General features: G+C 46.7%; 2 protein-coding genes across 7 annotated transcripts; both read left to right on the top strand.

Annotated features, from left to right (window-relative positions):
• Window positions 1–4,247: 4,247 nt before the first annotated feature.
• Window positions 4,248–9,705, top strand: PPP1R3E (protein phosphatase 1 regulatory subunit 3E). Of its 5 annotated transcripts, none has more exons than XR_011472890.1 (3): window positions 4,248–4,811; window positions 5,095–7,302; window positions 9,379–9,705. XR_011472890.1 is itself a non-coding variant. In XM_070426591.1 (2 exons), exons 1-2 carry the CDS (start codon window positions 4,395–4,397, stop codon window positions 5,515–5,517), a joined length of 840 nt encoding a protein of 279 aa, XP_070282692.1. In that variant the 5' UTR covers window positions 4,248–4,394; the 3' UTR covers window positions 5,518–8,032. The 5 variants fall into 5 exon arrangements, 1 of the variants encoding a protein (XP_070282692.1); XR_011472889.1 differs by having other exon boundaries at window positions 8,102–9,705; XR_011472892.1 differs by lacking the exon at window positions 9,379–9,705 and adding an exon at window positions 8,041–8,102.
• A 6,471-nt stretch (window positions 9,706–16,176) lies between these two features.
• On the top strand, window positions 16,177–25,253 carry HOMEZ (homeobox and leucine zipper encoding). 2 transcript variants are annotated; one of them, XM_070426582.1, is made up of 2 exons: window positions 16,177–16,259; window positions 22,104–25,253. In XM_070426582.1, the coding sequence occupies exon 2, from the start codon at window positions 22,136–22,138 to the stop codon at window positions 23,693–23,695; it is 1,560 nt and encodes a 519-aa protein (XP_070282683.1). In that variant the 5' UTR covers window positions 16,177–16,259; window positions 22,104–22,135; the 3' UTR covers window positions 23,696–25,253. The 2 variants fall into 2 exon arrangements, with proteins under 2 accessions (XP_070282683.1, XP_070282676.1); XM_070426575.1 differs by lacking the exon at window positions 16,177–16,259 and adding an exon at window positions 16,490–16,698.
• Window positions 25,254–25,762: the final 509 nt, after the last annotated feature.

The following is a 25,762-nucleotide window of genomic DNA, read 5'->3' as shown; positions in this document are numbered from 1 at the left end:
GAAGGGCCACAATTCGGGTAGAGAGAGGGCTGCTGGCGGCCCAGAAGAGCAGGACGGAGAGGGCACTGAGGGCTGGGCTGGGCTCCTGTCTCTGGAGGCTGCCCAGAGAAGCTGTATGGGCGTCAGCAAACCTCGGAGTAAATTCAGCATTTACCGAAGATCTCTGATGTTCCATGTACTTGTTGAACTTTTCGGGCCTTGGAGTGGGTGCCTGGAAAAGAAGTTCCCATACCAGTGGGAACTGCCTGCTACATGCCTTGCCCTGTGGAACTGGCACACACAACATGGACACCAAACATTTCACTTCCTCTTTTCTTCAGGACCTTTAACCCAGTGCTCTGTTGTAGGCTGTGGCTTTAACCAGGCATCAGGGAGCCAGGACTTGGATCGCAAGCAATTTCTGCAGGTAACTTTTCACCTTCTTTCTTCTTTTTGTAAGCATATTGGTTTTCTTTTCAATTCTTTTTACCCAACATATAAACTCATTTTCATTATGAAAAAGTCATAGAGGTATAAAGGGAAAAAAAAACAAAAAACAAGTTCTCAATCTCCCTCTTCCCCTCCCACAGTTCCTCCTCCCTTCCTGGAAATTGCCAATTAAGGTTAATGTTTATCCTTTCAGATTCCATATATGTGCATATATACGTATGTCTATTATTATACATGGCAGTACATTTATACAAGGCAGTTCACAGGTTGTGAAGCTGTTTGACCACAGCTGATCCACACTAGGGCATTCTCAGGCATGCTGATGGGCCCACCCGCTTTTGCAGCTGGTACTTCCTTCAGCTCCATTTGGAGAGATCCCCAACCAAAGGCCATAAAGAGGTAACCCAGTTCTCCTGTCCTGCCAGTTCCCTTTGCTTCTACCTTCAATCCAAGCCTTGGTATCACCATCTACCCCTATGGTCACTGGACAAACAAGGTCTTTTCTTTAACAGTCATATTAACAACTCACACATGTTGAGGACTTTTTAGGTGCTAAGTGCTTTCTTTACATGCATGATATTTTATTCTCACACCAATCCTTATTCTGTTTTATCCTCATTCAATGGATGAGGAAAGTGAGGCTTGGAGAGGTTAAGTAATGTGCCCAAAGTCACATACTGAGAAGCTGGGATTCAATCTAATTCTGTCTTAAAAGCTTGTCTTAACACTGTATTGCTTCAAGGTCCCTCTTCGCTTCAGGTCATCAGTGTGTTACCATGCCATTTACAAGTCCAAACTGAAGCTATGCCATTTACAAGCCCAAACTCAGTTCTCTCCTGCATTCTGAACACACAGCCCATTCCACTCCTTTATGACTATACTAGAGGCCCAGTGTATGAAATTCGTGCACTTGGGGGGGAGGTCCCCTCCGCCTGGCCTGCGCCCTCTCGCAGTCTGGGAGCCCTTGAGGGGATGTCCAAATGCTGGCTTAGGCCCGCTTCCTGCAGTTGGACATCTTTAGTGCTGCCGCAGAGGTGGGAAAGGCTCCCACCACCACTGTTGTGCTCGCCAGCCATGAGCCTGGCTTCTGGCTGAGCAGTGCTCCCGCTGTGGGAGCGCACTGACCACCAGGGGGCAGCTCCTACATTGAGTATCTGCCCCTGATGGTCAGTGCGCATCATAACAACCAGTCATTTTCGCCTTTTGGTCGATTTGCATATTAGCCTTTTATTATATAGGATTCTTTCAACCAACCTCACTTTTTCTTTACTCTTGGGCTGATCTTTCCAGCTGCTTCCAGCAACATTGTTTCCTTCTTCTGAGAATAATCTAATCTAGTCCTTCATTTCCAATCCTGATTTCTTCTAAGACATTTGCTTGAAATAAAACATTTTTAAGTCTCAGGATCCAAACATATTTCTGTCTTCAACACATTTATTTATAAGCTCTTTGAGAGCAGGAACTGAATTGTATTCACTTTTATGTCCTCACAGCCTAATAGACCCTCAGTAAATGTTGACTGAATGAATCACTCAATGCCTCTGGCCAGTTATCAAGCAGACCTAGTCAGATGTTTAAAGATAACTGCAGTGGCTATTTAAGATACAAAGGCTTATTTGGAATAAAGGTTCAGTGTCAGTCTGAGCAGCCAGGAGTACAGAGCTCCTGGACCAACACAAATTATATTGGGTTCAAAGCTATGTATTTCAAGTATCTTCTCAGACTAATACCACAGAGCCAAGGAATGGCAGCTCAAACTGTAGACAATGCAACAGAGCTTTTACCAGAAAATCTCAGGCCATATAGGCTAATCTTGAACATTATTCTGTTAATGATATATTTCACCAGAGCAAGGAAGACAGTTTTAAATTGGTTGACTGTAATACAAATTAGTGAAAGATTATTTTACACCACCATGATATATAAAAAAATATGTCCATGGATTTATATACATATGTATTGAATAAGAAAAGAAAACTCAGTATCACTTTAAAAATTAGTCCTGGCTAAATAGCATTGTTGTGGTTATTACAGTAGCATGGCTGGGGTTAAAATGCAAACAGGAATGAATTGTACAATGTTAAGGTAGTATATGTCTCTGTTTATTTCCAACATAGTCACTAGTGACTTTTTTTTTTTTTAATATATATATTTTATTGATTTTTTTACAGAGAGGAAGGGGGAGGGATAGAGAGTTAGAAACATCGACTAGGGAGAAACATCGACCAGCTGCCTCCTGCACACCCCCCACTGGGGATGTGCCCGCAACCCAGGTATATGCCCTTGACCACAATCGAACCCGGGCCCCTTGAGTCCGAAGGCTGACGCTCTATCCACTGAGCCAAACCAGTTAGGGCTACTAGTGACTTTATAAACTCTCCTGCTGTTTTAAATTTAGAGATTCCATTTCTATTATAAGAGTCCCCATATTTCAGTAGTCTGAAGATGTTAGCTATGACCATTAAATGTTTTAATCTTATATAACCAATTAGATAAGAAAGTGGACTTTAGAGCCAGACTGCTGAGATTCTAATCCCAGCTCCCCAATTATTATCTATGTAATCCTGGGCAAAAGTCCTAGCCCCTCTTTCCATTGATTTTCTCATCTATAAAATAGCTATAGTAATACTCCCTGCTCCTATGATGGCTGTATATGAGTTAATGTTTTTAAAATTTTTACATACTATAAATGCTATATAAGATCAGTAGGTAAGTTAGAAAACAAAACTTCACATGCTTTTTTTCACTAACAAAGAAAAAAAATGAAGAAAAATGCCAGCTCTGCTTTTTGGAACCTCCCATTGGAACTAGAATCCTACAGTCTCAGCTCCAAGAGAGTGGTGTGCTTACTCATTCAATAATTTGAGGGCCTACTCTGTGATGAAACTGACTATGAATCAGATACAGCCTCTATCATCAAAGGGCTTACAGTCCGGTTAAAGATCTGAACTCTAATCCACTTTTTTAAAGGATGATAACTCTTAAGTCTAGAGAAGTTGTGCTTTGCTCAAGGTCACGCAGCTAAATAGCACCAGAGGTGAAACCAGAAGCCATGTCTTTCTACAACTCTCAGTTCAGAGCTCTTTCCATTGGGCCACCCACTCTTGTGAGCACATCTCAGCTTCTATTGGGGACACCACCTAGTTTCATGACCTTCCCTTCTTTGCACCCACCGCCAAACCGCTCTCAAACCTGAAGCCTAGGGTTTAGAAACGAAAACGGTAAGCCCTTAAGAAAAAGCCACACGCTGCGCGTTTTGGACCTCCCCTGCAAGAAAAGAAAGCGTTACTCTTTACATCCTGCGGTAACTCTTCCAGCAAGGTTGAGGCCATAAAAAAAAAAAGGGGGCCGAACCGGTTTGGCTCAGTGGATAGAGCGTCGGCCTGCGGACTCAAGGGTCCCCCGGGTTCGATTCCGGTCAAGGGCATGTACCCTGGTTGCGGGCACATCCCCAGTGCGGGGCCTGCAGGAGGCAGCTGATCGATCTCTCTCATCAATATTTCTAACTCTCTATCCCTCTCGCTTCTTCTCTGTAAAAAATCAATAAAATATATTTTTTAAAAAAAAGGCAAAGTGGTCTTACTCAGGACCGAAAGGGTGGAGTCCCCGCCCCCTGATGCAGCTTGCAGCAGCGGCACCGAAGACAGATGCGGAGCCACCTGTCAGAGGGCTGTGGGCGGGGTCCGGGGCCGGGAAGGCCGGGAGACCGGAGGGTGTGCGGCTGAGCGCACGCTCAGAGCCGACAGCTTGCAGAAGACCGGAGGTGACCGTCTAAAACTCTGGGAGCTGCCGGCCAGAGGGAGGGAAAGGTAGTCACGGAACCGAGGCAGAATTACGGGAGGGAGAGGATCCTGCAAGGAGGGACGGCTAACGCAGGCGGCTGAAGCGGGCCCGGCGGCTTTAGCCATTGGGCCGGAGGGTAAGGCAGCGGCGCTGCGGGCGGGCCCTGCGGGGCGGGCGATGCCATGTCTCGCGAGCGGCCCCCCCGCACGGACATCCCCCGCAACCTGAGCTTCATCGCCTCGCTAACGGAGCGAGCCTACTACCGCAGCCAGCGGCCCAGCCTGGAGGAGGAGCCGGAGGAGGAGCCAGGAGAGGGCGGGACGCGCCTCGGGGCCCGATCCCGCGCTCAGGCTTCGAGTCGGGGCCGCAGGGCTCGCTCGGCACCCGCCGGAGGCGGTGCGGCCCGGGCGTCCCGGAGCCGCAGCCCAGACACCCGCAAGAGAGTGCGTTTCGCCGACGCGTTGGGGCTCGAGCTGGCCGCCGTGCGCCGCTTCCGCCCGGGAGAGCTGCCCCGGGTGCCCCGCCACGTGCATGTCCAGCTGCAGAGGGACGCCCTCCGCCACTTCGCGCCGTGTCAGCCCCGCGCCCGCGGCCTTCAGGTAGGCTGCAGAGGCTCGCCTCTCCTCCGGGACCTCCCCATCCCCGCCGTCCGCGTGGGGGAGTGGACTTAGCGAGGAAGACCCATCTTCACCCGCAAGCGCGGGCTGGCTCTGGCGCTTCCCTTTTGGTGGGGGGCTCTAGGCTACTTTTGCCGCTGGGCCGCGCTCTGACCGCTGGGACCCGGGGTCGGTGGGTGGGTCCAGTCCCTCGCCCTGCCCCCACCCCGGTCTCTGCCCCCTCTTCTCCGAGGCTCGGTCCTCCCTCTCCCTCTTTCGTCCCCAGGAGGCGCGCGCCGCCCTGGAGCCCGCCCGCGAACCCGGCTTCGCCGCCCGTTTGCAGGCGCAGCGCATCTGCCTGGAGCGCGCCGAGGCGGGCCCCCTGGGCGTGGCGGGGAGCGCGCGGGTGCTGGACCTGGCCTACGAGAAGCGCGTGACCGTGCGCTGGAGCGCCGACGGCTGGCGGAGCCACCGCGAGGCGCCCGCCTCCTACACCGGCCCGGCCCCGCCCCCTCCGCGCGCCGACCGCTTCGCTTTCCGCCTGCCCGCGCCTCCCCTTGGGGGCGCCCTGCTTTTCGCCCTGCGCTACCGCGTGACGGGCCACGAGTTCTGGGACAACAACGGCGGCCGTGACTATGCTCTACGTGGGCCCGAGCACCCCGGCAGCGGTGGAACCCCGGAGCCTCAGGGCTGGATCCACTTTATTTGAGACGCCTGCGGCCGACTTCGAAGGCACCCCGGGGCTGGGGGAGCCCGAAGATTTGGCGGGGAGGAGCGGGGCAAGCCGAGTTTGGCGGGGAGTTGTCCAAGGGAGTCAAGTGGGGAAGAAATCAAAGGGGTGCGGAAGTGGGAAGAATCAAAGTTGGGGAGATAGGGTGGAAAACACCAGCTGGATGTGAGTAAAAGGCACCCAAGGCATTAAGGAAAGGAGCCCGGAGGAAAGGGTGCTGAAAGCATTAGAAAAACAAAACAGTAGTGATGCTGATGATTCTCTTCCGTGAGTGGGCGCTGGGAGAGTTGTCGGGCCTAAGCAGTCAAAGGTTAAAGTACCTCTCTGGGATTGAGGAGGTATTTTGTATGAAGTCATCTGACTCATTCCCTTTTCCCCCCCAAGTTTGCCACCTCAGGTCACCCAACCCTGCCCATCCCAGCTTTAATTCAGCCGTAATTGCCTTGTTAAAGTTCTAGGAACTTGGCCATTGCTCCCTGACCCTGGCATCATGATGGGATTCCCTTGCCACCCCTGATTGTCCCTGGCTTCAGTCTCAGAATTGGCTGGAGAGTGATGGCAGGTCGCAGTCAGAGCCCCTTCCTCCAGCCTCCTGACAGCCCTCGGGGTTAAAATGAAGGCAAAACCACTCCAGGTCTGTCCTTGCAGCCAAATCATGCAGCGCCTAAAGGGCTGATACACTCAGGAGCTTCCCGGGAAATGCCCGCTTTACCTTTCTGGGGTGCCTTCTAATGACCTATAAGCACTTTACGGACTGTATTTGTCAAGGGACAGTGAATCCCAAGAATCACTAATCTGCTTCTGCTTCAGAAGACAAGGAAGTCACTGACTAGCTATATAACTTTGGACAGGTTCCTTCACATCTCCGAGCCCAGTTTCCTCCTTGGGAAATTGGATTTGGATTAGGTGATCTCTTACGGACTCTTGCTTTGACATTTTATGATCTGTGAGTGGCACAGTATAGATGAGGAGCCACATTCTCCAACCTACAGTTGGAGAGCTACAGTTCAGAACACACAGAGCCCCTAGCATCTGATTGGGGCTGAGGATAGGTCCTCCACAGCCCAGGAAACATCCCCAAACCAGCCTGCAACCTCAGTATTCAGCCTCTCAAACCACAGCCCATCCTCTGCCCTTGCTTTTTGCTCTGGCCCCAACCTGGGTTCTCTGAGATAGCTTTGAAGAGGTGCATCTCTCTTGGGGAAAGTGATGCTTGGAGGTCCCAAAGATGAAAGGAAACAACATTGGGGGCTCGCTTGAGGAGAAAGGATTATGGGCATAAGAAAGGGAGAGCATTTCAAATTAAGAATCAAAACAACTTGAAAGTTAAATGGCTCCAGAAGATGGCAGTCTGCTCCATATTTTGAGCAAGTGAAGTAGGAGAGCTGGACTTTTGCCCACTCATGTTTATGCCTTATATTTTTCCTGATTAACCTCCGCTGGTTATTTTTCTTTTCCTCTTACTCTGTTCCTAAGCTCTTTGCTTTTCTTTTTTCCTGTCACTCCCTCTACTCCCTCATCACTTTCACTTTTCTTTTAGCATATAGGGCATTTGCCTTCATTATCTCTATTTCCATTTGTCTCCCTCTCATCCTTATTCACCTGTGCTATTCCTTCTCCCTACAGAAGGGGTGGAAAACCTACTTTTTCTCCAAGACCATGGTTGACCCACCTTCCTCCCTCAGGCTCTTTCTTGACAGTCTTCTAGAAGGGAGAAGAGTGAAAAGAAGCAGTTCCTGATGCAGATGAACAAGGAGCTCCCAGGTAACCAGTTCCCCGTCCCCTTTTCTATCTGTTACTGATTTCTCAAAGAAAATTTCCCACAGCCCCCTTTTCCTTGTCAGTAAAGGAGACAGTGCATGGGCATGTACCTGTACCTGCATTTGGAATACAGTATAGGGCTTTTTACCATGCCCCTCCCGTCTAAAGCCTTAATCCTTTGAAGAAAGATGGCTGAAAGAGAGGGATCCTGAGTCATTCCTCAAACAAATGCCCCTTTAAATATCATCCTTCTGGTGAAGAAAAAAATTTCATGCACCTTATGGATCATCTTCAGGCCAAAGTTCCAGCAGAGTGAAGAGAGAAACTGTACTGGAAGCCACCAACCAATGCACTTATTAGTCATCAGTGAAGAGCCCAAGGGAGGATAATGGAGAGGGAGATTGGGTTGAGGCTCAGTGTGTAGTAATCTCTTGCTTAACATGTATGCATTACTGTTATGTTGTATTAACAATTGTAATAGTACACATTTACTTATCCACTAAAATCTGGTGTCTTGCATGCATTATAATATTACCCTGTTTTAGAGATAGGAAACTCTAAAACAGTAATTTGTTCAAGATTACATAGGTAGTGAATGCAGAGCTAGGATTATGAACCCAGGAAATCTCCAGAGCCTCTGTGCCTAATTGTGATGTTATACTTTTTCCTTTAAAAACAACTTTTTCTTATTAGGAAAAAAAATGCGGTTTCTAATTGTGCTCTGCCTTCCCATCCTCTCAGTCTCCTGAACTGGCTTGGAGAAGGCAAAGCACTGAGGGTCCCACATTTCATCTCCTTCCAGGAGCGTGCTGCTGTCTCATATGCTAGTGTCCCAGCTCTGCAGGATCAGCAAGGGACTAACCCACCTGCCTGCTAGAGAACTTGGAATCCATTTGAACCCATGCCATGGGATTCTCCCCTGATCCTAGCCAACCCTCCATACCTGTTAGTGTGCCACACCCTTTTACACTCCTACCACTAGCTTTGAACAGGCCAGTTGCCTAAACTTGCTGCTAGAAGGATCCCCGATGAAGACATTGCTGGATGTTCTGTGTGCTTGGGCCCTCTCTCAGAGTCCTGGTATTAGTGGATAATTGCAAGCTGGTTGGGGGCAGGGAACCAAGGGTAATCCATTGGTTGTAAGAAGTTACTGGCCCCATTCTCAGCTTTATAGACCCAGCACACTAGTCTTCTGGTTCTTCCCATATAGAGCTGCCCCAGGGCCTGGGGGTAAGCTGCTACGACTCAGGAAACACTATGAGTGTTAGGCATTGTGGTGAGGACTTTCCTCTAAAGCAGCGGTTCTCAACCTGTGGGTCGCGAACAATGAAAACACATCCTGCATATCAGATATTTACATTACGATTCATAACAGTAGCAACATTACAGTTATGAAGTAGCAACGAAAATAATTTTATGGTTGGGGGTCACCACAACATGGGGAACTGTATTAAAGGGTCGCATCATTAGGAAGGTTGAGAACCACTGCAAGGTTGATGACTATGTGAACAGGAGCAATTTACAGTATAATATATCAGCCGTGGACTAGAAAGTGCCAGAAGAGAAACTATTACCAAAGTCAGGGGCTTGGGTCCTTGAAGCAACACAGCAGGAACACTGTTGCCTTTTTCTCTCATAGCCTTCCTTCTTTATCGTTACAAATGTAGGTCATCATTTCTCTTCATAATAAGCCCTAATTCCTCAGCTTTCCAATCTAACTCCCTTGCTTCTAACTCCTGTGTTTCTCTGGAGCTCCTCTGGATCCTTGTATTCCATGGGTCATAGAATCAGAGACCCGTGACCAAGGCTTGTCTTTAGAGATCACTGGGTCCTGGCTCCTATACAGATGGGGACACGGATCCGGAGATGAAGAGTGACTCCCGAAGGGTCCAAGAATTTTTTTTTTTTTTTTTTTTTAGTACAGCTCAAGATGGGGCTTAAACCCAGGCCTCTTGACTACATCCCATTCCCAGGCTATGAAACAGGCTTCTGCACAATCAGACCCACAGTTTTTCATGGCAAGGGATATCAGAAATGTTTCATTTTCTGCTACTGGTTTCCATTCTCTTCCCCATCCAGGCATAAAGAGAAACGAGAGGAACTGATAGTTTTCTCTGTGTCCCCATCTGTGGCACTTCTTTTGCTGATATCACTAAAGTTGCTACAAAGATTGCATCATCTACCCATTGAGTAGCTAACCTGGATAGGAAAGGAAAGTTTGCCCTGTGAATTCGCCACAAACTACTGTTCTCATCAGGCCCAGAGTCTTCCCACCCCTTCATAGTGCAGGCCTCGTCACTGGGCCCCAAGCCCACTAGTATTGTGCCTCACTGCAGCTTCCTCCTGCACCAGCTCTCCCTTCTGCATAAAAGACCTCATGTTTGAAATAAAGTTGAAATATGAAAAGAATATATCATCAGATATTGAGAAGTATTGTTTGTTTTTTGGCCGAGAACAGCAAGAGACCCAGAGGCAAGTTTCCTGGTCATCTCATTTCGTAAAAGTCCTATTCCCTGTCGACTAGAGTCCTCTGCCTATGCAAAAGTTGGGTGGGAAGGAGTTGGGCACCCAGGTATATGACTCCCTAGTAAAAGATCCCACCACCATTGGAGCAGTGTTAAGAAAAGTTATCAGGGCCCAGTGCTTTAGTTTCCTGGCAGGTAGCACCAGCTGCTGGTGCAGTTAAAGGGAGCTTGGGTAGAAGTCCCGTGTTTCCCCTTGGGTGGAGGATGTTTTCCTTAAGGGGACAATCCAAGTTACATCCTGCTCTTTAAACACTGGGAAGAAGAACAAAGCCCTTGTCCCTACCAAGGGAAACCCTAAAGCCAAAGATGAGAATATGAGAGGGAGGAAAAGCAAGGAAGGGCCTCTGTGTAAAACAGAATGGAGCGACAGAAATTGATGTTAAAGGGAGGCATCCTTGAAAAAATGTCAAGTTCTAGCGTAGTGCTGTCTCCACATCACCTGAAGGATGAAAAATCCAGTTACCCATAAAGCTCTAGTGTTAGAATAATCAGATGCCTCCTCGTTACATCATAATAGCCAAACTGTGATGTCACTTCGGAGTATCCACTCTGGTACGTTATAAGTGAAACTACATATGCTGAAGAGGAGTCAGCATGAGGAGCAGACATCCAAGGAGAGGTAGGTGGGGGCTTCCCAGGGCTTCACGCCATGGCTTACAGCCTAGGATTCCTCTGTGGCGTCAGCCTGTGTTCCAGAACTGTTGACATTAGGAGTATTCCTGGAAGCTGTATGTATTAGTTTTCTAGGGCTACCGTAACAATACTACAGACTGGGTGACTTAACAGAAATTCAATTTTAGAAGTTTGAGATCAAGGTGTCAGCAGGGTTGGTTTCATTGAAGTTCCTCTGTCCTTCGCTTATAGCTGGCTATTTTCTTACTATGTCTTCACATGGTCTTTCCTATGTGCATGTTTGTGTCCGAATTTCTTATCATAAGGACACCGGTCATGTTGGTTTAGGACTCCCCTCAGACCTCATTTTAACTTAATTACCTCTTTATAGACCTTATCTCTGAAAACATTATGAGGTACTGGGAGTTAGGACTTTAACATAAGAATTTTGGGGGAGGGGGACACAATTCAAGCCATAACACTATACCTACTATTTACTCACAGAAGTAATTGCAAACCACAGATGTGACCCTAAAAAACCCAAACTAAATGTATCTCTAACAATTTAGCCAATCCCCAAATGCCCAAGGCCCTTTCACTTATACCTGATGGAATGCAAAGTATGGTGGAAGGAAAGTCAAAGGAAAGAGATATCAATCTTAACCAATCCTTATGCTGGCAGGCACCCAGGGAATCCTCAAGCTGATATGGGGTCCAGGTTCTTGTCACAGGAGAAGAAATAATTCAAGTGTTACATTTAGCAAAGCATACTACATTTCTTCATGTGATAGTGTGCACTGAGAAGTGAGAGCAGGTGACCTCAGAGAACGAAATGTCCCAATGGAGTCTTGGTGGGAGTTTTTGGGTTTTTTTTAAATAATAGATTTAAAAATATATATTATTAGGTAGAAAGGAAGGGAGAGAGAGAGAAACATTGATGGGCTGCTTCCTACTGGGAGTCGAGTCTGAAATCCAGATATGTGCCCTGACCGGGAATCAATCTATCTGTGACCTCTTGGTGCATGGAAGGACACTCAATTCACTGAACCACACCAGCCAGCCCCAGCCGGGCTTCATGGAAGGGTTTTATTAAATACTAGTGCCCCGGTGCATGGATTCATGCACATTGAAAGGAAATTAATTAGAAGAAATATTTTAATATTGGTATTCCCCCTTTATAATTGAAGTGTCAACCAAATTCACGATCGACAATGACAGATTGAAACACACACATAATTGGCACCAGTGAGAACTTTATATGTGTCGCACATGCGTGAGTCAACTTAGCCTATATGCTAAGTGTCCTTCCCACCTTCTGCCTGGTCGCTATGACGACTTGCTTTATAGCCAGATAGAAACACTTTACACTGTAACCAAATGTCTCTGAAGCGTTTTCCCATGCCTCATCTCATTAGATCCTCACAGAAGTCCTGGAGTAGGTAGATAGGAGACTCAATAGAATACTATTTTCTTTTCATTAGCCAGAAAATGGAGATTTAGAAAGTTTAGAAATTTTACCCAACTGAAAAAAAGTAAGAAATGGTGGACCTTAAAAATGACTTCAGGTTTTCTCACTGTGCAGAATGTAGTCAAACAATGCTACAGTTAAATATTTTACCCTTTGTTCTCCCTGCATGATCTACAACAACAATGTGCTTCGTGTTGATATTTACTTCTGTGTTGCTGACAATTACCTGAAAGAGAAGTTGGGATGCTTCATTGGGCTGGGAAAAGTTTAGCTAAATCCGAAAGCAGGTCTAATTAAGCAAGTTTATTCTGTGTATATAAAAAGCTAAGTTGACTCGCACATGTGCGATACATATAGAGCTCTCGCTGGTGCCAATCGCACTCATGTGTTTCCATCTGTCATTGTCAATCATGAATTTGGTTCACACTTCTATTATAGAGAAAGGGCGAATAGCGATATTAAAATATTCTAATTAATTTCCTTTCAATGTGCACGAATTCCTGCACCGGGCCACTAGTATAGAATAAACTTGCTTAATTAGACCTGCTTTCTGATTTAGCTAAACTTTTTCCAGCCCAGTGAAGTACCCCAACTTCTCTTTCAGGCAGTTGTCAGCAACACAGCAGTAAATATCAACACGAAGCAGGGAGAACAAAGGGTAAAATATTTAACTGCAGCAGTGTTTGACTATATTCTGTGCAGTGAGAAAACCTGAAGTCATTTTTTTAAAAATATATTTTATTGATTTTTTACAGAGAGGAAGGGAGAGAGATAGAGAGTCAGAAACATTGATGAGAGAGAAACATCGATCAGCCGCCTCCTGCACATCTCCCACTGGGGATGTGCCCACAACCAAGGTACATGCCCTTCAGTCCGCAGGCTGACGCTCTATCCACTGAGCCAAACCGGTTTCGGCTGAAGTCATTTTTTTAAAAATATATTTTATTGATTTTTTACAGAGAGGAAGGGAGAGAGATAGAGAGCCAGAAACATTGATGAGAGAGAAACATCGATCAGCCACCTCCTGCACATCTCCCACTGGGGATATGCCCGCAACCCAGGTACATGCCCTCGACCAGAATCGAACCTGGGACCTTTCAGTCCACAGGCCGACATTCTATCCACTGAGCCAAACCGGTTTCGGCTGAAGTCATTTTTAAGGTCCACCATTTCTTACTTCTTTTCAGTTGGGTAAAATTTCTAAGCTTTCTAAATCTCCATTTTCCGGCTAATGAAAAGAAAATAGGATTCCACCAAGTCTCCTATCTACCTACTCCAGGACTTCTGTGAGGATCAAATCAGATGAGGCATGGGAAAATGCATCACAAACATTTGGTTAAACTATAAAATGCACCTGGCTATAAAACAAGTTGGATTCCTGGGCTAAAGAAACTCCAAGAAGGCTAGTTGCTAGGGAGAGGAAGGCAGGCACTGCTATGTGACATCATTACCCAACACCCACAGCCACTGTTTCCGGGCTGGGCTGGGCTGTGGGCTGAATTTTGCATCATGGGGTCTTGGCAGCGTTGGCTGTGATTTGGTGGGGTGTCGCTCCAGGGTGGTGGCAAGGCCTGTAGGAAGCTAAACATTGGTTTGTTGGTGCCAGGTCCGTGGTGCCCGTTTATTTTTAAATGGTCAGTGCATGTCATGGCAGCTCCTGTGTTGAGTGTCTGCTCCTGGTAGTTAGTGCATGTCATAGCTACCGGTTGGGTGGACAATATATATAGAGGCCCAGTGCATGGTTTCGTGCACCAGTGGGGTCCCTCGGGCTGGCCTGTGGGGATTGGGCCAAAACTGGCTCTCTGACCTCCCCCGAGGGGTCCCGGATTGTGAGAGGGCAGTTCTCGGGTGCTGCACCAGAATTGGGCTCCCTCCTCTCTTTTTTTTCCTGTAATTATTGATATATACATTTTTTTTTATTGTCTAAAGTTTTACATATGTCTCCTTTTTCCCCAATTGACCCCCCACCCCTGCCAGCCATTCCCACCCTGGGCAAGCCCCCAATGCCCCAGTGTCTGTGTCCATTGGTTATGCTAATATGCATGCATACAAGTCCTTTAGTTGCTCTCTAACCCCCCACTCCCCTACCATCTGTCTCTAGATCAGTCTATTCTTGTTCATCAAATTATGTTGATCATTATATCCCACATATGAGTGAGATCATGTGATATTATCTTTCTCCAACTGGCTTATTTCACTTAGCATAATGCTCTCCAGTTCCATCCATGTTGTTGCAAATGTTAAAATTTCCTTCTTCCTCTCTGGTTCTGGGTGGGTCACCTGAGAACCGTAGCTGCCAAGTCACCGCAGTTCAGCAGCCCCTGTTTGAGCATCTGCCCCCTGGTGGTCAATGCCCATCATAGCTACCGGACGGTCGGCTGTTCACTTAGGCTTATACATATAGATGGACAAGGGGTAGATAGGGTGGTCCTCTCCTTCTGACGCTGATGGGGTGACTGCCAACGCAGCTTGTCTTTGCCCCTCCTTTCCAGATAGTGATTCACCCCCCCCCCCTTTTTTTGTCCTCTCAATTATAAGAAATTGGTGAGGGGGAAGAGAAGGAACAGGTGGGCAGTGAAGGTTATGTCTGTGACCAAGACAAAAAATGGAAAGGGAGGGGTACAGCTTGAGGCTTTATTCTAACTTTCCTGCCTCAATTACAGTTAAAGGTTTTGTTTGTTTTCCAAATTTTACAAACACCTTTGACCATGCGAACACATTGCTGGGGCTCCTCCAGTGCTTTGGAAGCAGTCTGTGAGACTTCTCTTCCCAAGCTAGAGGGTAAGTGTGCCTCTGGTCAGTCCTGGGAATGTCTGAGCCATGCAAAGGGAGAGAGGATTTTTACCAGCAGTGATGGGGGTTAACACTTCTACCTTGAGGATGACATGATGAACCCCCACTCTTCAGCACTAGTTCCCTGGAAGAGCTGGGAGGGTTATTGTCTTGCTATAAAGGTGGGACCCTCACTTTTCTGATATTGTCAGCCTCTTCCTCTCTTCCATTCCCCAAGCCAGTCAACTCCATCTTCTATTTAAAGCTTTAGGGTGAAATGCACATAGAAGCGGGAGGTGTCAGCCTGTACTCAGAACTAGGCAGAGGAGCTTCTTCTTTCCTTGGGTTCTTCCTCTCCCAAATCTCTCTTTGATTCTGCGCCTGGCTCCTGGGAACTAGTGTCTTTCTGAGACAAAAAAGATGGCTGAGTTCTTCACCCATCATAATTCCAAGCCTGTGATTAGTGATGCCCGGAGTGACTGAATGGACCCTCCAGGGTTCCGCAATAAATTCCTACCCACTTCTTGCCTGACTTTCCAGCCAAACAAGTCTCATTGTTTGGATTATAAGAACATGACCACTGCACTGAAAACTGAGGGCTGCTGGGGCCTAAAATGTTTCACTTTTCCCTTCCTTCATGATTGAGGAGGTCAGTATATACCTACAGCCCTAACTTAAACCCTGAGGGATCAAAAGCTTTTAACGCTAAGCTGAGTGTGTGTGTGTGGGGGCGAGGCTAAAGTAGGTTTACAGTTGTTCATATGGAAAATAATACAACTAATAAACAATACAAGAAAACACTTTTGTGTATTCACAACTGTAAACCTACTTTGGCCCCACCCTGTCTGTCTCCTGTTGCTTTACTCCCATGCTTCTGCGGAATACTAACTTGGAGGAGGTGGGGCTCTTATTGTTACTAAATGTAATGAGGGAGAGCAGGGAGGCAGGGGCAAATACAGGGCCAGGAACAGAAAACAGCTATTCAGTGACCTGAACAGGCAAAAGAGACTCTTTGAAAGACCAGCATAAGAACCAGAGTCACTTCAGAAAGTACTGTTCCCGAGCTTTATTCAGAAAACCGAGTATCCTAACTATGCAATCTTCTGGGCCAGAAGTTCAGTGTGTGTGAAATACTGCATTGGTGGAAAGTCCATTTTATTGTCGCTGTTTTTTGACGGCGGAAACCAAGGTCCCAAATATGAGGCAGAGCCCCAGGTCTTCCTTACTGCGCGCAGGGAGGTGCCCTCCGGCAGTTCGTTGGGAACACCTGTTTGGTGCCAGCTGGACCCGGGAAGCAAAAGGTGCCGCGCTCCCGGTACCACCCCCGTCTTTCCGGGTGGCAGGACATCGGATCCGTCTCGGGAGCAAGTTCCCGGTAGCTCCAGGCGCTGCGTTTGCAGTGACGCTGCAGCGGCCGCTGGCCCCTTTGCTGGGCAGGCGCGGCTCGTGCGTCAGGCTAAGGGATGCTGAAAGGGACCCGTCCGGAGGAAGCAACTGGGAAGTGGTTGCTGGCAGCGTGGACAGCCCCGAGGCGCCGCGAGTTCCTCGGGGGATCCCGGCAGCGCGAGGCCGCGCACCCGCAGGTCCGGCGCCGCGGGGTCGAGGGCGGGGGCAGCTACCCTGGCCGCGGAGGAGGACATCTTCCCTGCCCCGCGCACCAATAGCCCCCGGCCGAGGCCCACGCAGCCAATAGCCGACTTCAGCCGAGACCCACGCAGCCAATGGCAGCCCAGTGTGTCCCTCCGGTGCCAGCCTGCCTGCGTCCACGAATCGGGGCTCGGGCCGCCTGGGTACCGCCCCTGGGCCCGCCCCGCCCCAACGCGCTCCGGCAGGGCCGCGCTAGAGGGGCGCGCTCTCGGGGCGGGAAGGGCATTCCTGGTCCCGACCCTCCGCGCGGGGGGCTAGGAGCAGGCCGCGCCGGGCGGGAGCCCCACTTCCACCCCGGAGGCCCCCTGCCCTCTCCCCTTTGCCCCCCCCGGCCCATGGTGCGAGGCTGGGAGCCGCCGCCCGGGCCGGACCGCGGTGAGTGATCCCCAGCCCCCCCGGACTTCCCCTCCCGGCCCCCCGGTATGATCTCCGACCTGCGGAGCCCTATCTCCGCGCGGGGGGCAGAATTCGAGTTTCGAACTCGCCGGGTTGTCTCTCCTTTATCTTTTGGACTTTTCGGTTCCCGGTTGGAACCGGGGGAGGGTGAGTGGGTGTGTAGGGAGGAGGCAGGCTGGATTGGGACGCCCTTGGCCACCGGAGGATAGAGACTCGCAGGCTCCCTGGGGCTCATCGTCCCAAATCCAGCAACTTTTTGTTCTCTGACCCAGTTTGGAGCCTTAACTGCCTGTGAAATGGAGGATAGGAGAAACGTTTCCTCCCCAGGCCTCCCTCCTCCCCATGACTACCTCCTGGCGACCTCAACATACATACAGAAAGCTGGCCTTGCTTCTGGGGAGCATTGGCCTTTAGGAATGGACGGTTTAGGAGAAACTGCCCCTTCTGACCCCTTACCCAGCCATACTCAGAAAACTTACCAGGAAAGTGAGAACCCGAGTCCTCAGAGAGGTTCCTGGTGTTGCGTCCTAGTCCGAAACTTGTAAACTGAAAGAACACTCAAGCTGAGACCTGTTTAGTGAGGTGGGCCCAGACCAGGTCCGTTATCATATGAACTTTTCACCATACATGTGAAGTCCTCTTATATGATTAGGATAGGTAAATGGCAATAATTGGAAAAATATAAGCCAATTAAAGTTGGGATTTTTAAAATGATGCATATATATGTAAGCATTGCCATTAAAAGTATGTTCATTTCATCCTAGCTGGTTTGGCTCAGTGGATAGAGCGTTGGCTTAGGGACTGAGGGGTCCCGGGTTCGATTCCAGTCAGGGGCACATGCCCGGATTGTGGGCTCAGTCCCCAGTGTGGGGCATGCAGGATGCAGCCGATCACTGATTCTCTCTCATCATTAATGTTTCTCTTTTTCTCTCTCTCCCCCTTCCTCTCTGAAATCAATAAAAATATATTTAAAAAGATAAAATAATAAAAGTATGTTCATTTCACCAATCTTTTGGGGGTAGCCCCCGAGTTTTCTTTGTGTAAGTCTGCTGATTGGAGAACTCAATTGACTTTATGGAATACATACAAGCAAATCTCAAATCTGGCTGCACTCCGAGAACTTTTTTAGAAGTACTGATGCCTGGGTCCCACTCCAGACTAATTAAGTCGAAATGAGGAGGGTGCCCTGCTTTAAGTTTCCCAGGTAATTCTAGTGTGCAGTCTGATATGGGAGCCCCTGCTTCTTCATCTGTGATTTTCAGGTTTGATTTCTTTAAAATATATTTTTATTGATTTCAGAGAGGAAGGGAGAGGAAGAGAGAAATAGAAACATCAGTGATGAGAGAGAATCATTGATTGGCTGTCTCCTGCATGCCCCACACTGGAGATAGAGCCTGCAACCCAGGCATGTGCCCTGACCAGTAGTAATCAAACCCTGACCTTCTAGTTCATAGTGGCTCAACCACTGAGCCACCACGGGCCAGGTTTGATTTCTTTAAAGTGGAGTGAGAATTTTAAACTTTTTGAAGCAAGCTAAATGCAGAATCCTTTTGAGATTTTTAAAAATTGTTTTAAGTCCCCTGCCCCTCCAATCTTTCAGTTGCCTTGCCTACTCCCAATTCAACAATTTTCAAAATGTATACTCTTTTGTATTGTCTTTCATAGGAACCATTTTTAATGCACTAATATTTCATTGGTTTATGTAATGTTTAATTACATTATTATATAAATATAGAAAAACAACGGCATAAGCAGGTTTGGAATCACACATAACTGGCCCAAGTATTCTGGGCAGTAAAGCAGGTGATTTTGGCACACTAGACAGTAGCCTACCAGACTCTAGTATCCAGTACACTATGGGTATTGGTCATATAATCCAGTGGGTCAATGAAACCAGGCTCCAGGCCCCTCCCTTCCACTCTCTCCAACTAATATCACCAATACCTACTTAAATTTTCTTGAGTCTTCCATCCATTCTTTCCATTCATTCACATCAAGCTGTTTGTTCCTCTTCAAGCAGTTGTCACCATTGCCTTAATTAAGTTGGGAGAACATTAAACAGAGGTTCTAAAGCTGGACTTCTGAGCAGCCAGTGAACCCCCTGAGATTATATATAATGTGTAATTGTGAATATTTATTTGGGGGTGGAGTAGTAGTCATAACTTTCTGAGTGCTCATAACTTTTATCTGATTTGCAAAGAGTTCCAGGATCTAAAAAGTTGAGTATCACTACAAGTCCTCTAAGGCCCTTAAAACTGTACCATCAAGACACATTTCAGTCGGTACTACTTCTCTGAATAAAGATTTAGGGAATTCAGCAGGATCATATCTAGTCTTTCTAACTGTCTCTTGCTTTAACCATAAGCCTAGGCTCAAGCCTAAAGTTCTGAACATCTATCTTTTTCCCCTAGGATTATGTGAATGCCTAGTCTGGTAGTTTAAAACTGCTCATTCTTTTTTGCCATCTGTCAGGGGTATGGAAAGCCCAAAGGAAAGAAGGGCAATATCCTGACTCTATTTTTTTATTAGTGATTTTAATTCTCATGAACCGCTCTCTAGTTGTAGTTTTTATTTTAAAGTCAGATTCTTCCAGGGAGATACCCAGCTAAACAGCTGTGGCTTAATTTGAGCCACCATCTGTATTAGGAAGTCTTCAGTAACTTGTGTTTTGCATAATTGGAAAAGTGGACGTATACAGTATAACAAATACAGTATTTGCATTATTGCTTATTACATTGAACTATCAAGACGATGCCATGAGAATCTGAAGGATAGCAAACCACATAAATGAAATCAGAATGCTTCCTTATAGGCTTATAGCTGTGCCTGCCTTATTTCCTGTGTGGCAGTCTTCATCCTCATACTGGAAGATGCTACATTTATTCTTTATGCTACATTTTTCTCAGATCCAAAGTGTTAGTGTGTCCTTAAAGAACAGGGTACAAGATTGTAAGGGTGAGGGTGAATAAAAAAAAAGAAAGAAAAAAAGAACAGGACACAAATAAGGTTAAGTAGATGTCAAGTGTTGCAATCAAAGTATTCTCCAGCTTAAGTTTGGTGGTGTTCCTGTGGGTTTAGACTTGACTGTGCAAGCAATTCCTCACAGGCCACTCAACCATGTCCGGGATGAATCTGGAGGGTGAAGGTAGAGCTACCACACTGGCAATTCAGCTGGCAATCAAAAAGGATTTATATCCAAATTATGGATTTAACTCTCCGAAAGCAGTGATTTTTATACTTTTTTAAAACAGCAAAATCCTTTCTGGAGTTATAACCAACTTTCAAAATATAAGAAGTAAAAAAAAATCACATATAATTTTCCTCTTGTGCCTGTTAAAATCTGGACTCTGCAAAAACAGATTGAAAACTAATTTTAAAGAATTCAGTTTTTGCCTCACTTCCCCTATTGTCTAGGAGGATCATTACCTTATATCGGATTCACCCCATGAGGCTGAAGTAATGATACAGCTATTTATTGAGCCTTTGTTCTAGGTATATAGTCAAGTGCATTTTTTCACTTAGTCTTAAACTTGTGAGTTATAAGGCTTAGAGCAGTGATGGCAAACCTTTTGAGCTCGGCGTGTCAGCATTTTGAAAAACCCTAACTTAACTCTGGTGCCGTGTCACATATAGAAATCTTTTGATATTTGCAACCATAGTAAAACAAAGACTTATATTTTTGATATTTATTTTATATATTTAAATGCCATTTAACAAAGAAAAATCAACCAAAAAAATGAGTTCGCGTGTCAGAGGTTCACCATCACTGGCTTAGAGGGTTAAATTACTTGCCCAAGTACAAGCAGCACCCTAGGAAGTGGTGGAGCCTCCACTAACCTCAAATTTGCTTCACCCCAGACTTCCACCTCTAACAGCTGGTTTGGGCCCTGCCTACACATGATACCTTAGCACATAGCAGGTACTCAGTAAAAATAGATAACTTTACATATACCCAGCACTGTCTCCATTTTTTACACATGAGGAAACAGACTCATGTAAGTTCAGTAACTTTGGCCCAAGAGCATGCAGCTGGTGACAGAATTGGGGTTCAAACTGCAGACTGGCCTTATTTATGAATCATATTTCTACCAACTGTGCCATACTGCCTCCATTTACCCTCTTAAGGTTCTCTTCACTATATATTGCCTTTAGGTTCCGCATGGAACCTAAAGTTAAGTTTTGCTTGTTAAAAGGGAATGGTGACATTAAAATGCTTCTGGATTTTTCTGTTCATCATATAAAATCCCTCATTACGCTGCTTTATTTGTAACTTTCTGGACTTGAGATTTTTCTCAATTCATCTTGTAGCACTTACATAGGAATCCTGTCCCATCTTTAACATGTCTCTGAGACTCACACAGGGAGCTGAATTAAAATTCCGTCAACAGGATTATCCTGGGGAAATACATCAGCAGGTATTTCAGGAATGAAGCCTGGTCAGGGGCTATTCCTGCAATCCCCACTCAGAACCAGTGGTGCTGCTGGGTGGCTTGCAGGACCTACTTACAGTTTATGAACCTGCCCACCTGGGCCTGAGAAGAAGAGATTAAGAGCTGCAGGCCTTCCGCCCTGTGTGAAGGGGCTGTTAAATTCTGAGGGGTTCTCTAGGCTCCCTGGAGAGAGACTGAGCAGTTGGAAGAGATAAAGCCTGGAGGGGAGGGGATAACCTTTGTTCCAAGGATGAGTTGGGGGAAGAAAACATTCCCTTCTCTCTACCCTAGTGGGGTGGGGGTGGGGTGAGCCCCATTTATCCTAGATACCTGACCTATCTCTCATCCTACTGAGAAAAAAAATTAAAGCTATCAGGTTTTAGGGTTTAAAGGCACTATCTATTACCCCCCTCCCCAACCAACAAGGGAAAGAAAGGGGGATTGGGCAGAGGAACAGTGCTGTCCTACCTTCTAGATTTTCATATAGGTTGTATTCCCAACCTATCTCCACATTCTAGAGATAACGAATTGTTAGGAGCTAATGAGTTTATAACAAGAGGAGATTACTGCTCCTCTAGTTTTTGTAGTTGAGTCTTTATATTTTGTGACTCTTGTTCCATGAATGTGGTGAAGTAAGTTTGTATTGGAAAGGTAAAGGCTATATAAGGATGTTTTCCTTGACATCTAAAGACAGATTTTCCTCTTGGTGAAAACACTCACTGAGTCATGTGACTGGGTAATTATGGTTTTTTTCATACACATAATGGGAATTTTAGCCAGCTCTGACTCATAGGGTTATGAAAGTAAATGAGAAATGGTTAGAGCACTTGAAAGCAAAACAGTACAGTACACATAGAAAGTTGATTGTTTTAGAGTACAGCATTTTGTTTGGTAGAAACTGAGCAATGGGCCAAAAGAGGAACCCTAATGACTGAGCTGTTTCTCTGCTTACAGCTATCTCTGAAGGGCACAGATCAGAAAGCAGCATGCCTCCTAATAAAGAGGCCAGCAATCTTAACACCTCCCCTGCGGGGCTCATCTGCCTCCCTCCGATCTCCGAGGAGCTCCAGCTTGTGTGGACCCAAGCAGCCCAGACCAGTGAGCTGGATGGCAATGAACACCTGCTACAAACCTTCAGCTACTTTCCCTATCCCAGCCTAGCAGACATTGCCCTTCTCTGTCTACGCTATGGGCTGCAGATAGAAAAAGTCAAGACCTGGTTCATGGCCCAGCGCCTCCGCTGTGGCATCAGCTGGTCATCTGAAGAAATAGAAGAGACTCGAGCTCGAGTGGTATATCACAGGGACCAACTCCATTTCAAATCTCTCCTCTCTTTTACTCATCATGCAGGGCGGCCCCCAGAGGAGGTGCCTCCTTCTCCAATGCCACCTCCAGAACAAGTTAGTCTTGGAATAGTGCCCCTGACTCTCAGTGAGCCCGCCCAGATGAAAGGATTGAAGGTAGAGCCTGAGGATCCCTCAGAGCCAATGAGTCACCAGAAAGCAAAGGAGCCTCTGATGGCACCTGGCAGTGGGGCATTCTCCCACCAATCAGGATTTTGGCAGGATATCCAAAGCAGTGATCTCTCTAAGGAGCAGGCAGGCAGGGGTCCTGACCAATCACATGGCCTAGGTACTGCTTCCTGGAACCATTCTACGGCTGTCCACCAGCCACAAGCTCGGGATAAAGCCCCACCAATCTCATTACTTGCCAGTAGTTATAAGCAGGGGTCAGCATGTAATGTGACTCCTTCTTCCTCTACCTCTTCCTCTTTCCAGGTACTGGCTAATGGAATTACAGTCACCTCTAAACCCTCCCAGCCACTGGGCTGTCTCCCACAGCCACTGTCACCCAATGAGCAGGCTCTACCCATACATGTGGAGCCAGCCTGGCCCCAGAGGCTAAGGCCTAACTCAGTACTAGGCAGCATTGGCCCTGCAGAGTACCTTTCCCCTGATACCCAACGCCAGCGAAAGACCAAGCGCAAAACCAAAGAGCAGTTGGCTATCCTCAAATCGTTTTTTTTACAGTGTCAATGGGCACGGCGTGAGGATTACCATAAATTAGAACAGATTACTGGTTTACCTCGGTCTGAGATTATTCAGTGGTTTGGTGACACACGCTATGCCTTGAAGCATGGGCAACTAAAATGGTTTCGGGACAATGCAGTACCTGGTGCCCCTAGCTTCCAGGATCCAGCAATTCCCACACCATCGCCTTCAACCCGCTCTTTGAATGAATGGGCTGAGACACCACCTCTGCCAGTGCCCCCACCTCCACCGGATATACAGCCCTTGGAGAGGTACTGGGCAGCCCACCAACAGCTACGGGAAAGCGATGTCCCTCAACTGAGTGAGGCGTCAAGGCTTAGCATCCAACAGGTACTGGATTGGTTTGATTCTCGTTTACCTAAGCCAGCTGAGGTGGTGGTTTGTCTAGATGAAGAGGAGGAAGAGGAGGAGGAAGAACTGCCTGAAGATGAAGAAGAGGAGGAGGAGGAGGAGGACGATGACAGCGATGAAGATGATGTGATCATACAGGACTGAATGGGGGCTATGGGAGGGGCAGTCTTACTAAAAGACGAACCAACTTAGTAACTGTTTAAACAAAGAAACCACATTTTAAAAATTACCTTGTGGCAAAGAACTGAAAAGCTTTGTGTTTTTTAAGTTGGGGGAAAGGTGGATATTTTGAGGGTGGCCTTAGCTTCAATGAGGAGTGCTAAGGATCTGGTCCTTTACCTACGGGCTGGGCCAAGGCTCTTGTTCTCATCTGCTTTTCTTTTCCCTTAGTATACCACAGGGGAGCTACGCCTTAGTCCCACGTCTATAGGAGGATTGGAAAGGCGGAGTAAAGAATTTTGATTCCAGTACATCCCTAGTTCAGGCTTAGGGAACGTCTGGTCCTGCCAAGGCATTAGGGGTGAGTTAATTAAATGTTTGACCCAAATAGCAGGCTAATTTTTAAGTTTATAATTTTGTATGGCCCAAGAATGATGCTATAAATATCCTAATGGCCCTTGGCAGAAAAAAGGTTCCCCACCCTTGGCCTAGTCCTACCATTTTTCCTGGAATATAAAGCTGCCTTGCACCTCTCCTTTTCTCTGAGCACAAGTCCACCCTTAATGCAGCTAAGAATCTCAGTATGTCCCAGTCTCACAGATATTTAAACTCTTCCTCATACCAACTCCATGTTTTACCTGCTTCATCTGCGAGGAAGCAGAATGTTTTTTCTGATACGGGGACCACTTTGCCTTGTACCTTTTTATCTCTTTCCCAAATCCCCATTCTCTTCACTATGTCTCAGGGTAAATCTTCCCCATGGAGCTTGTGAAAAAGTTTAATAACTGGGTGGAGAATAATTTAGACTGGATATTTATTGGAGGTGGGAATTAGGAGAGATGTCTTTTTTTAAAAGTAGAATTAGGTTACGGAAAGGTATAGGAGAGGGGATGGTTTCTGCTGTTCGGAGGACGGCAGGTAGGCTCCAGGTTTGGTTTTACAAGCCTGACACCCTCCTGCTTAACTTGGCAGAGGCTGATTTTTCATCTTCCTGGTGTTGGTTCAATTTTGTATCCAGAAAAGAGACTTTTCCCTCTCTTTATAGGATCTGTCTTGAGGGCAGAGGGATCATGGTGTTTAACTGAATTTATTGATGTTTAAGAATGGTTTTCATCAGTTGGGGGTCAGGTATAATGATATCAATGAGTTAACCATCTAGAAATAAGAGTGGTAGCCCCAAACTGCTAGAATAATAAAAAGGCCAAAAATAAAATTGTTTCTCTCTCCTCCACTTTGCCACTTCTATGCTTTAGAGATTAATGTAACCAAATACATTAACATTCTGAATTAATATAAATTTTATTTATTCTTGAAGCAGCAAGATATATTGAGGTAAATTAAAAGAACAATAACTTTGCCCTGGCTGGGTAGATCATTTGGTTAGAGCGTTGTCCTGACACACCAAGGTTACGTGTTCAGTCCCCCTAGTCAGGGCACATACAAGTATCAGCCAATGCATGCATAAGTGAAACAACAAATTGATGCATCTTTCTCTCCCTCAAATCAAGAAATAATATTAATAAAAAAGAACTTTGAGCCCTGACCGGTTTGGCTCAGTGGATAGAACGTTGGTCTGCATACTAAGGGGTCCCAGGTTCGATTCCGGTCAGGGGCATGTGTCTTGGTTGCGGGCACATCCCCAGTGGGAGGTGTGCGGGAGGCAGCTGATCGATGTTTCTCTCTCATCGATGTTTCTGGCTCTCTGTCCCTCTCTGTAAAAAAATCAATAAAATATATTAAAAAAAAAAAAAAGAACTTTCAAAGGCAGTAGATCAGTATTACTAGGCAGGTTGTTTCCTACATCTGCTACAGCACAGGCTCTTGCTCAGAAGATGAGGTGTGTCTGGAAATGCCTTTAAAAATAAATCCAGAGTTCCAGAAAGGGTAATGGCATCTTAGTTTATCTACAAGGTCATTCCCAAGACCTATTTATTTCTGCAGATGCTTGCTATTTTACCTCAACCCCAATATTTTTGCTTAAGGCCTGCCTGCCTGTGTCCTACCCATTTAATTCTACCCCTTAGTACCCAAAGAACAATAAATAATTGATCT

This window comes from Myotis yumanensis, unplaced genomic scaffold, assembly GCF_028538775.1.
Source record: "Myotis yumanensis isolate MYYU_CA2020_CCGP unplaced genomic scaffold, mMyoYum1.0.hap1 SCAF_1, whole genome shotgun sequence".
NCBI classification, from domain to species: domain Eukaryota; kingdom Metazoa; phylum Chordata; class Mammalia; order Chiroptera; family Vespertilionidae; genus Myotis; species Myotis yumanensis.
Note: the sequence above shows the minus strand (reverse complement) of the source record. Positions and strands in the feature narration are given on the sequence as shown.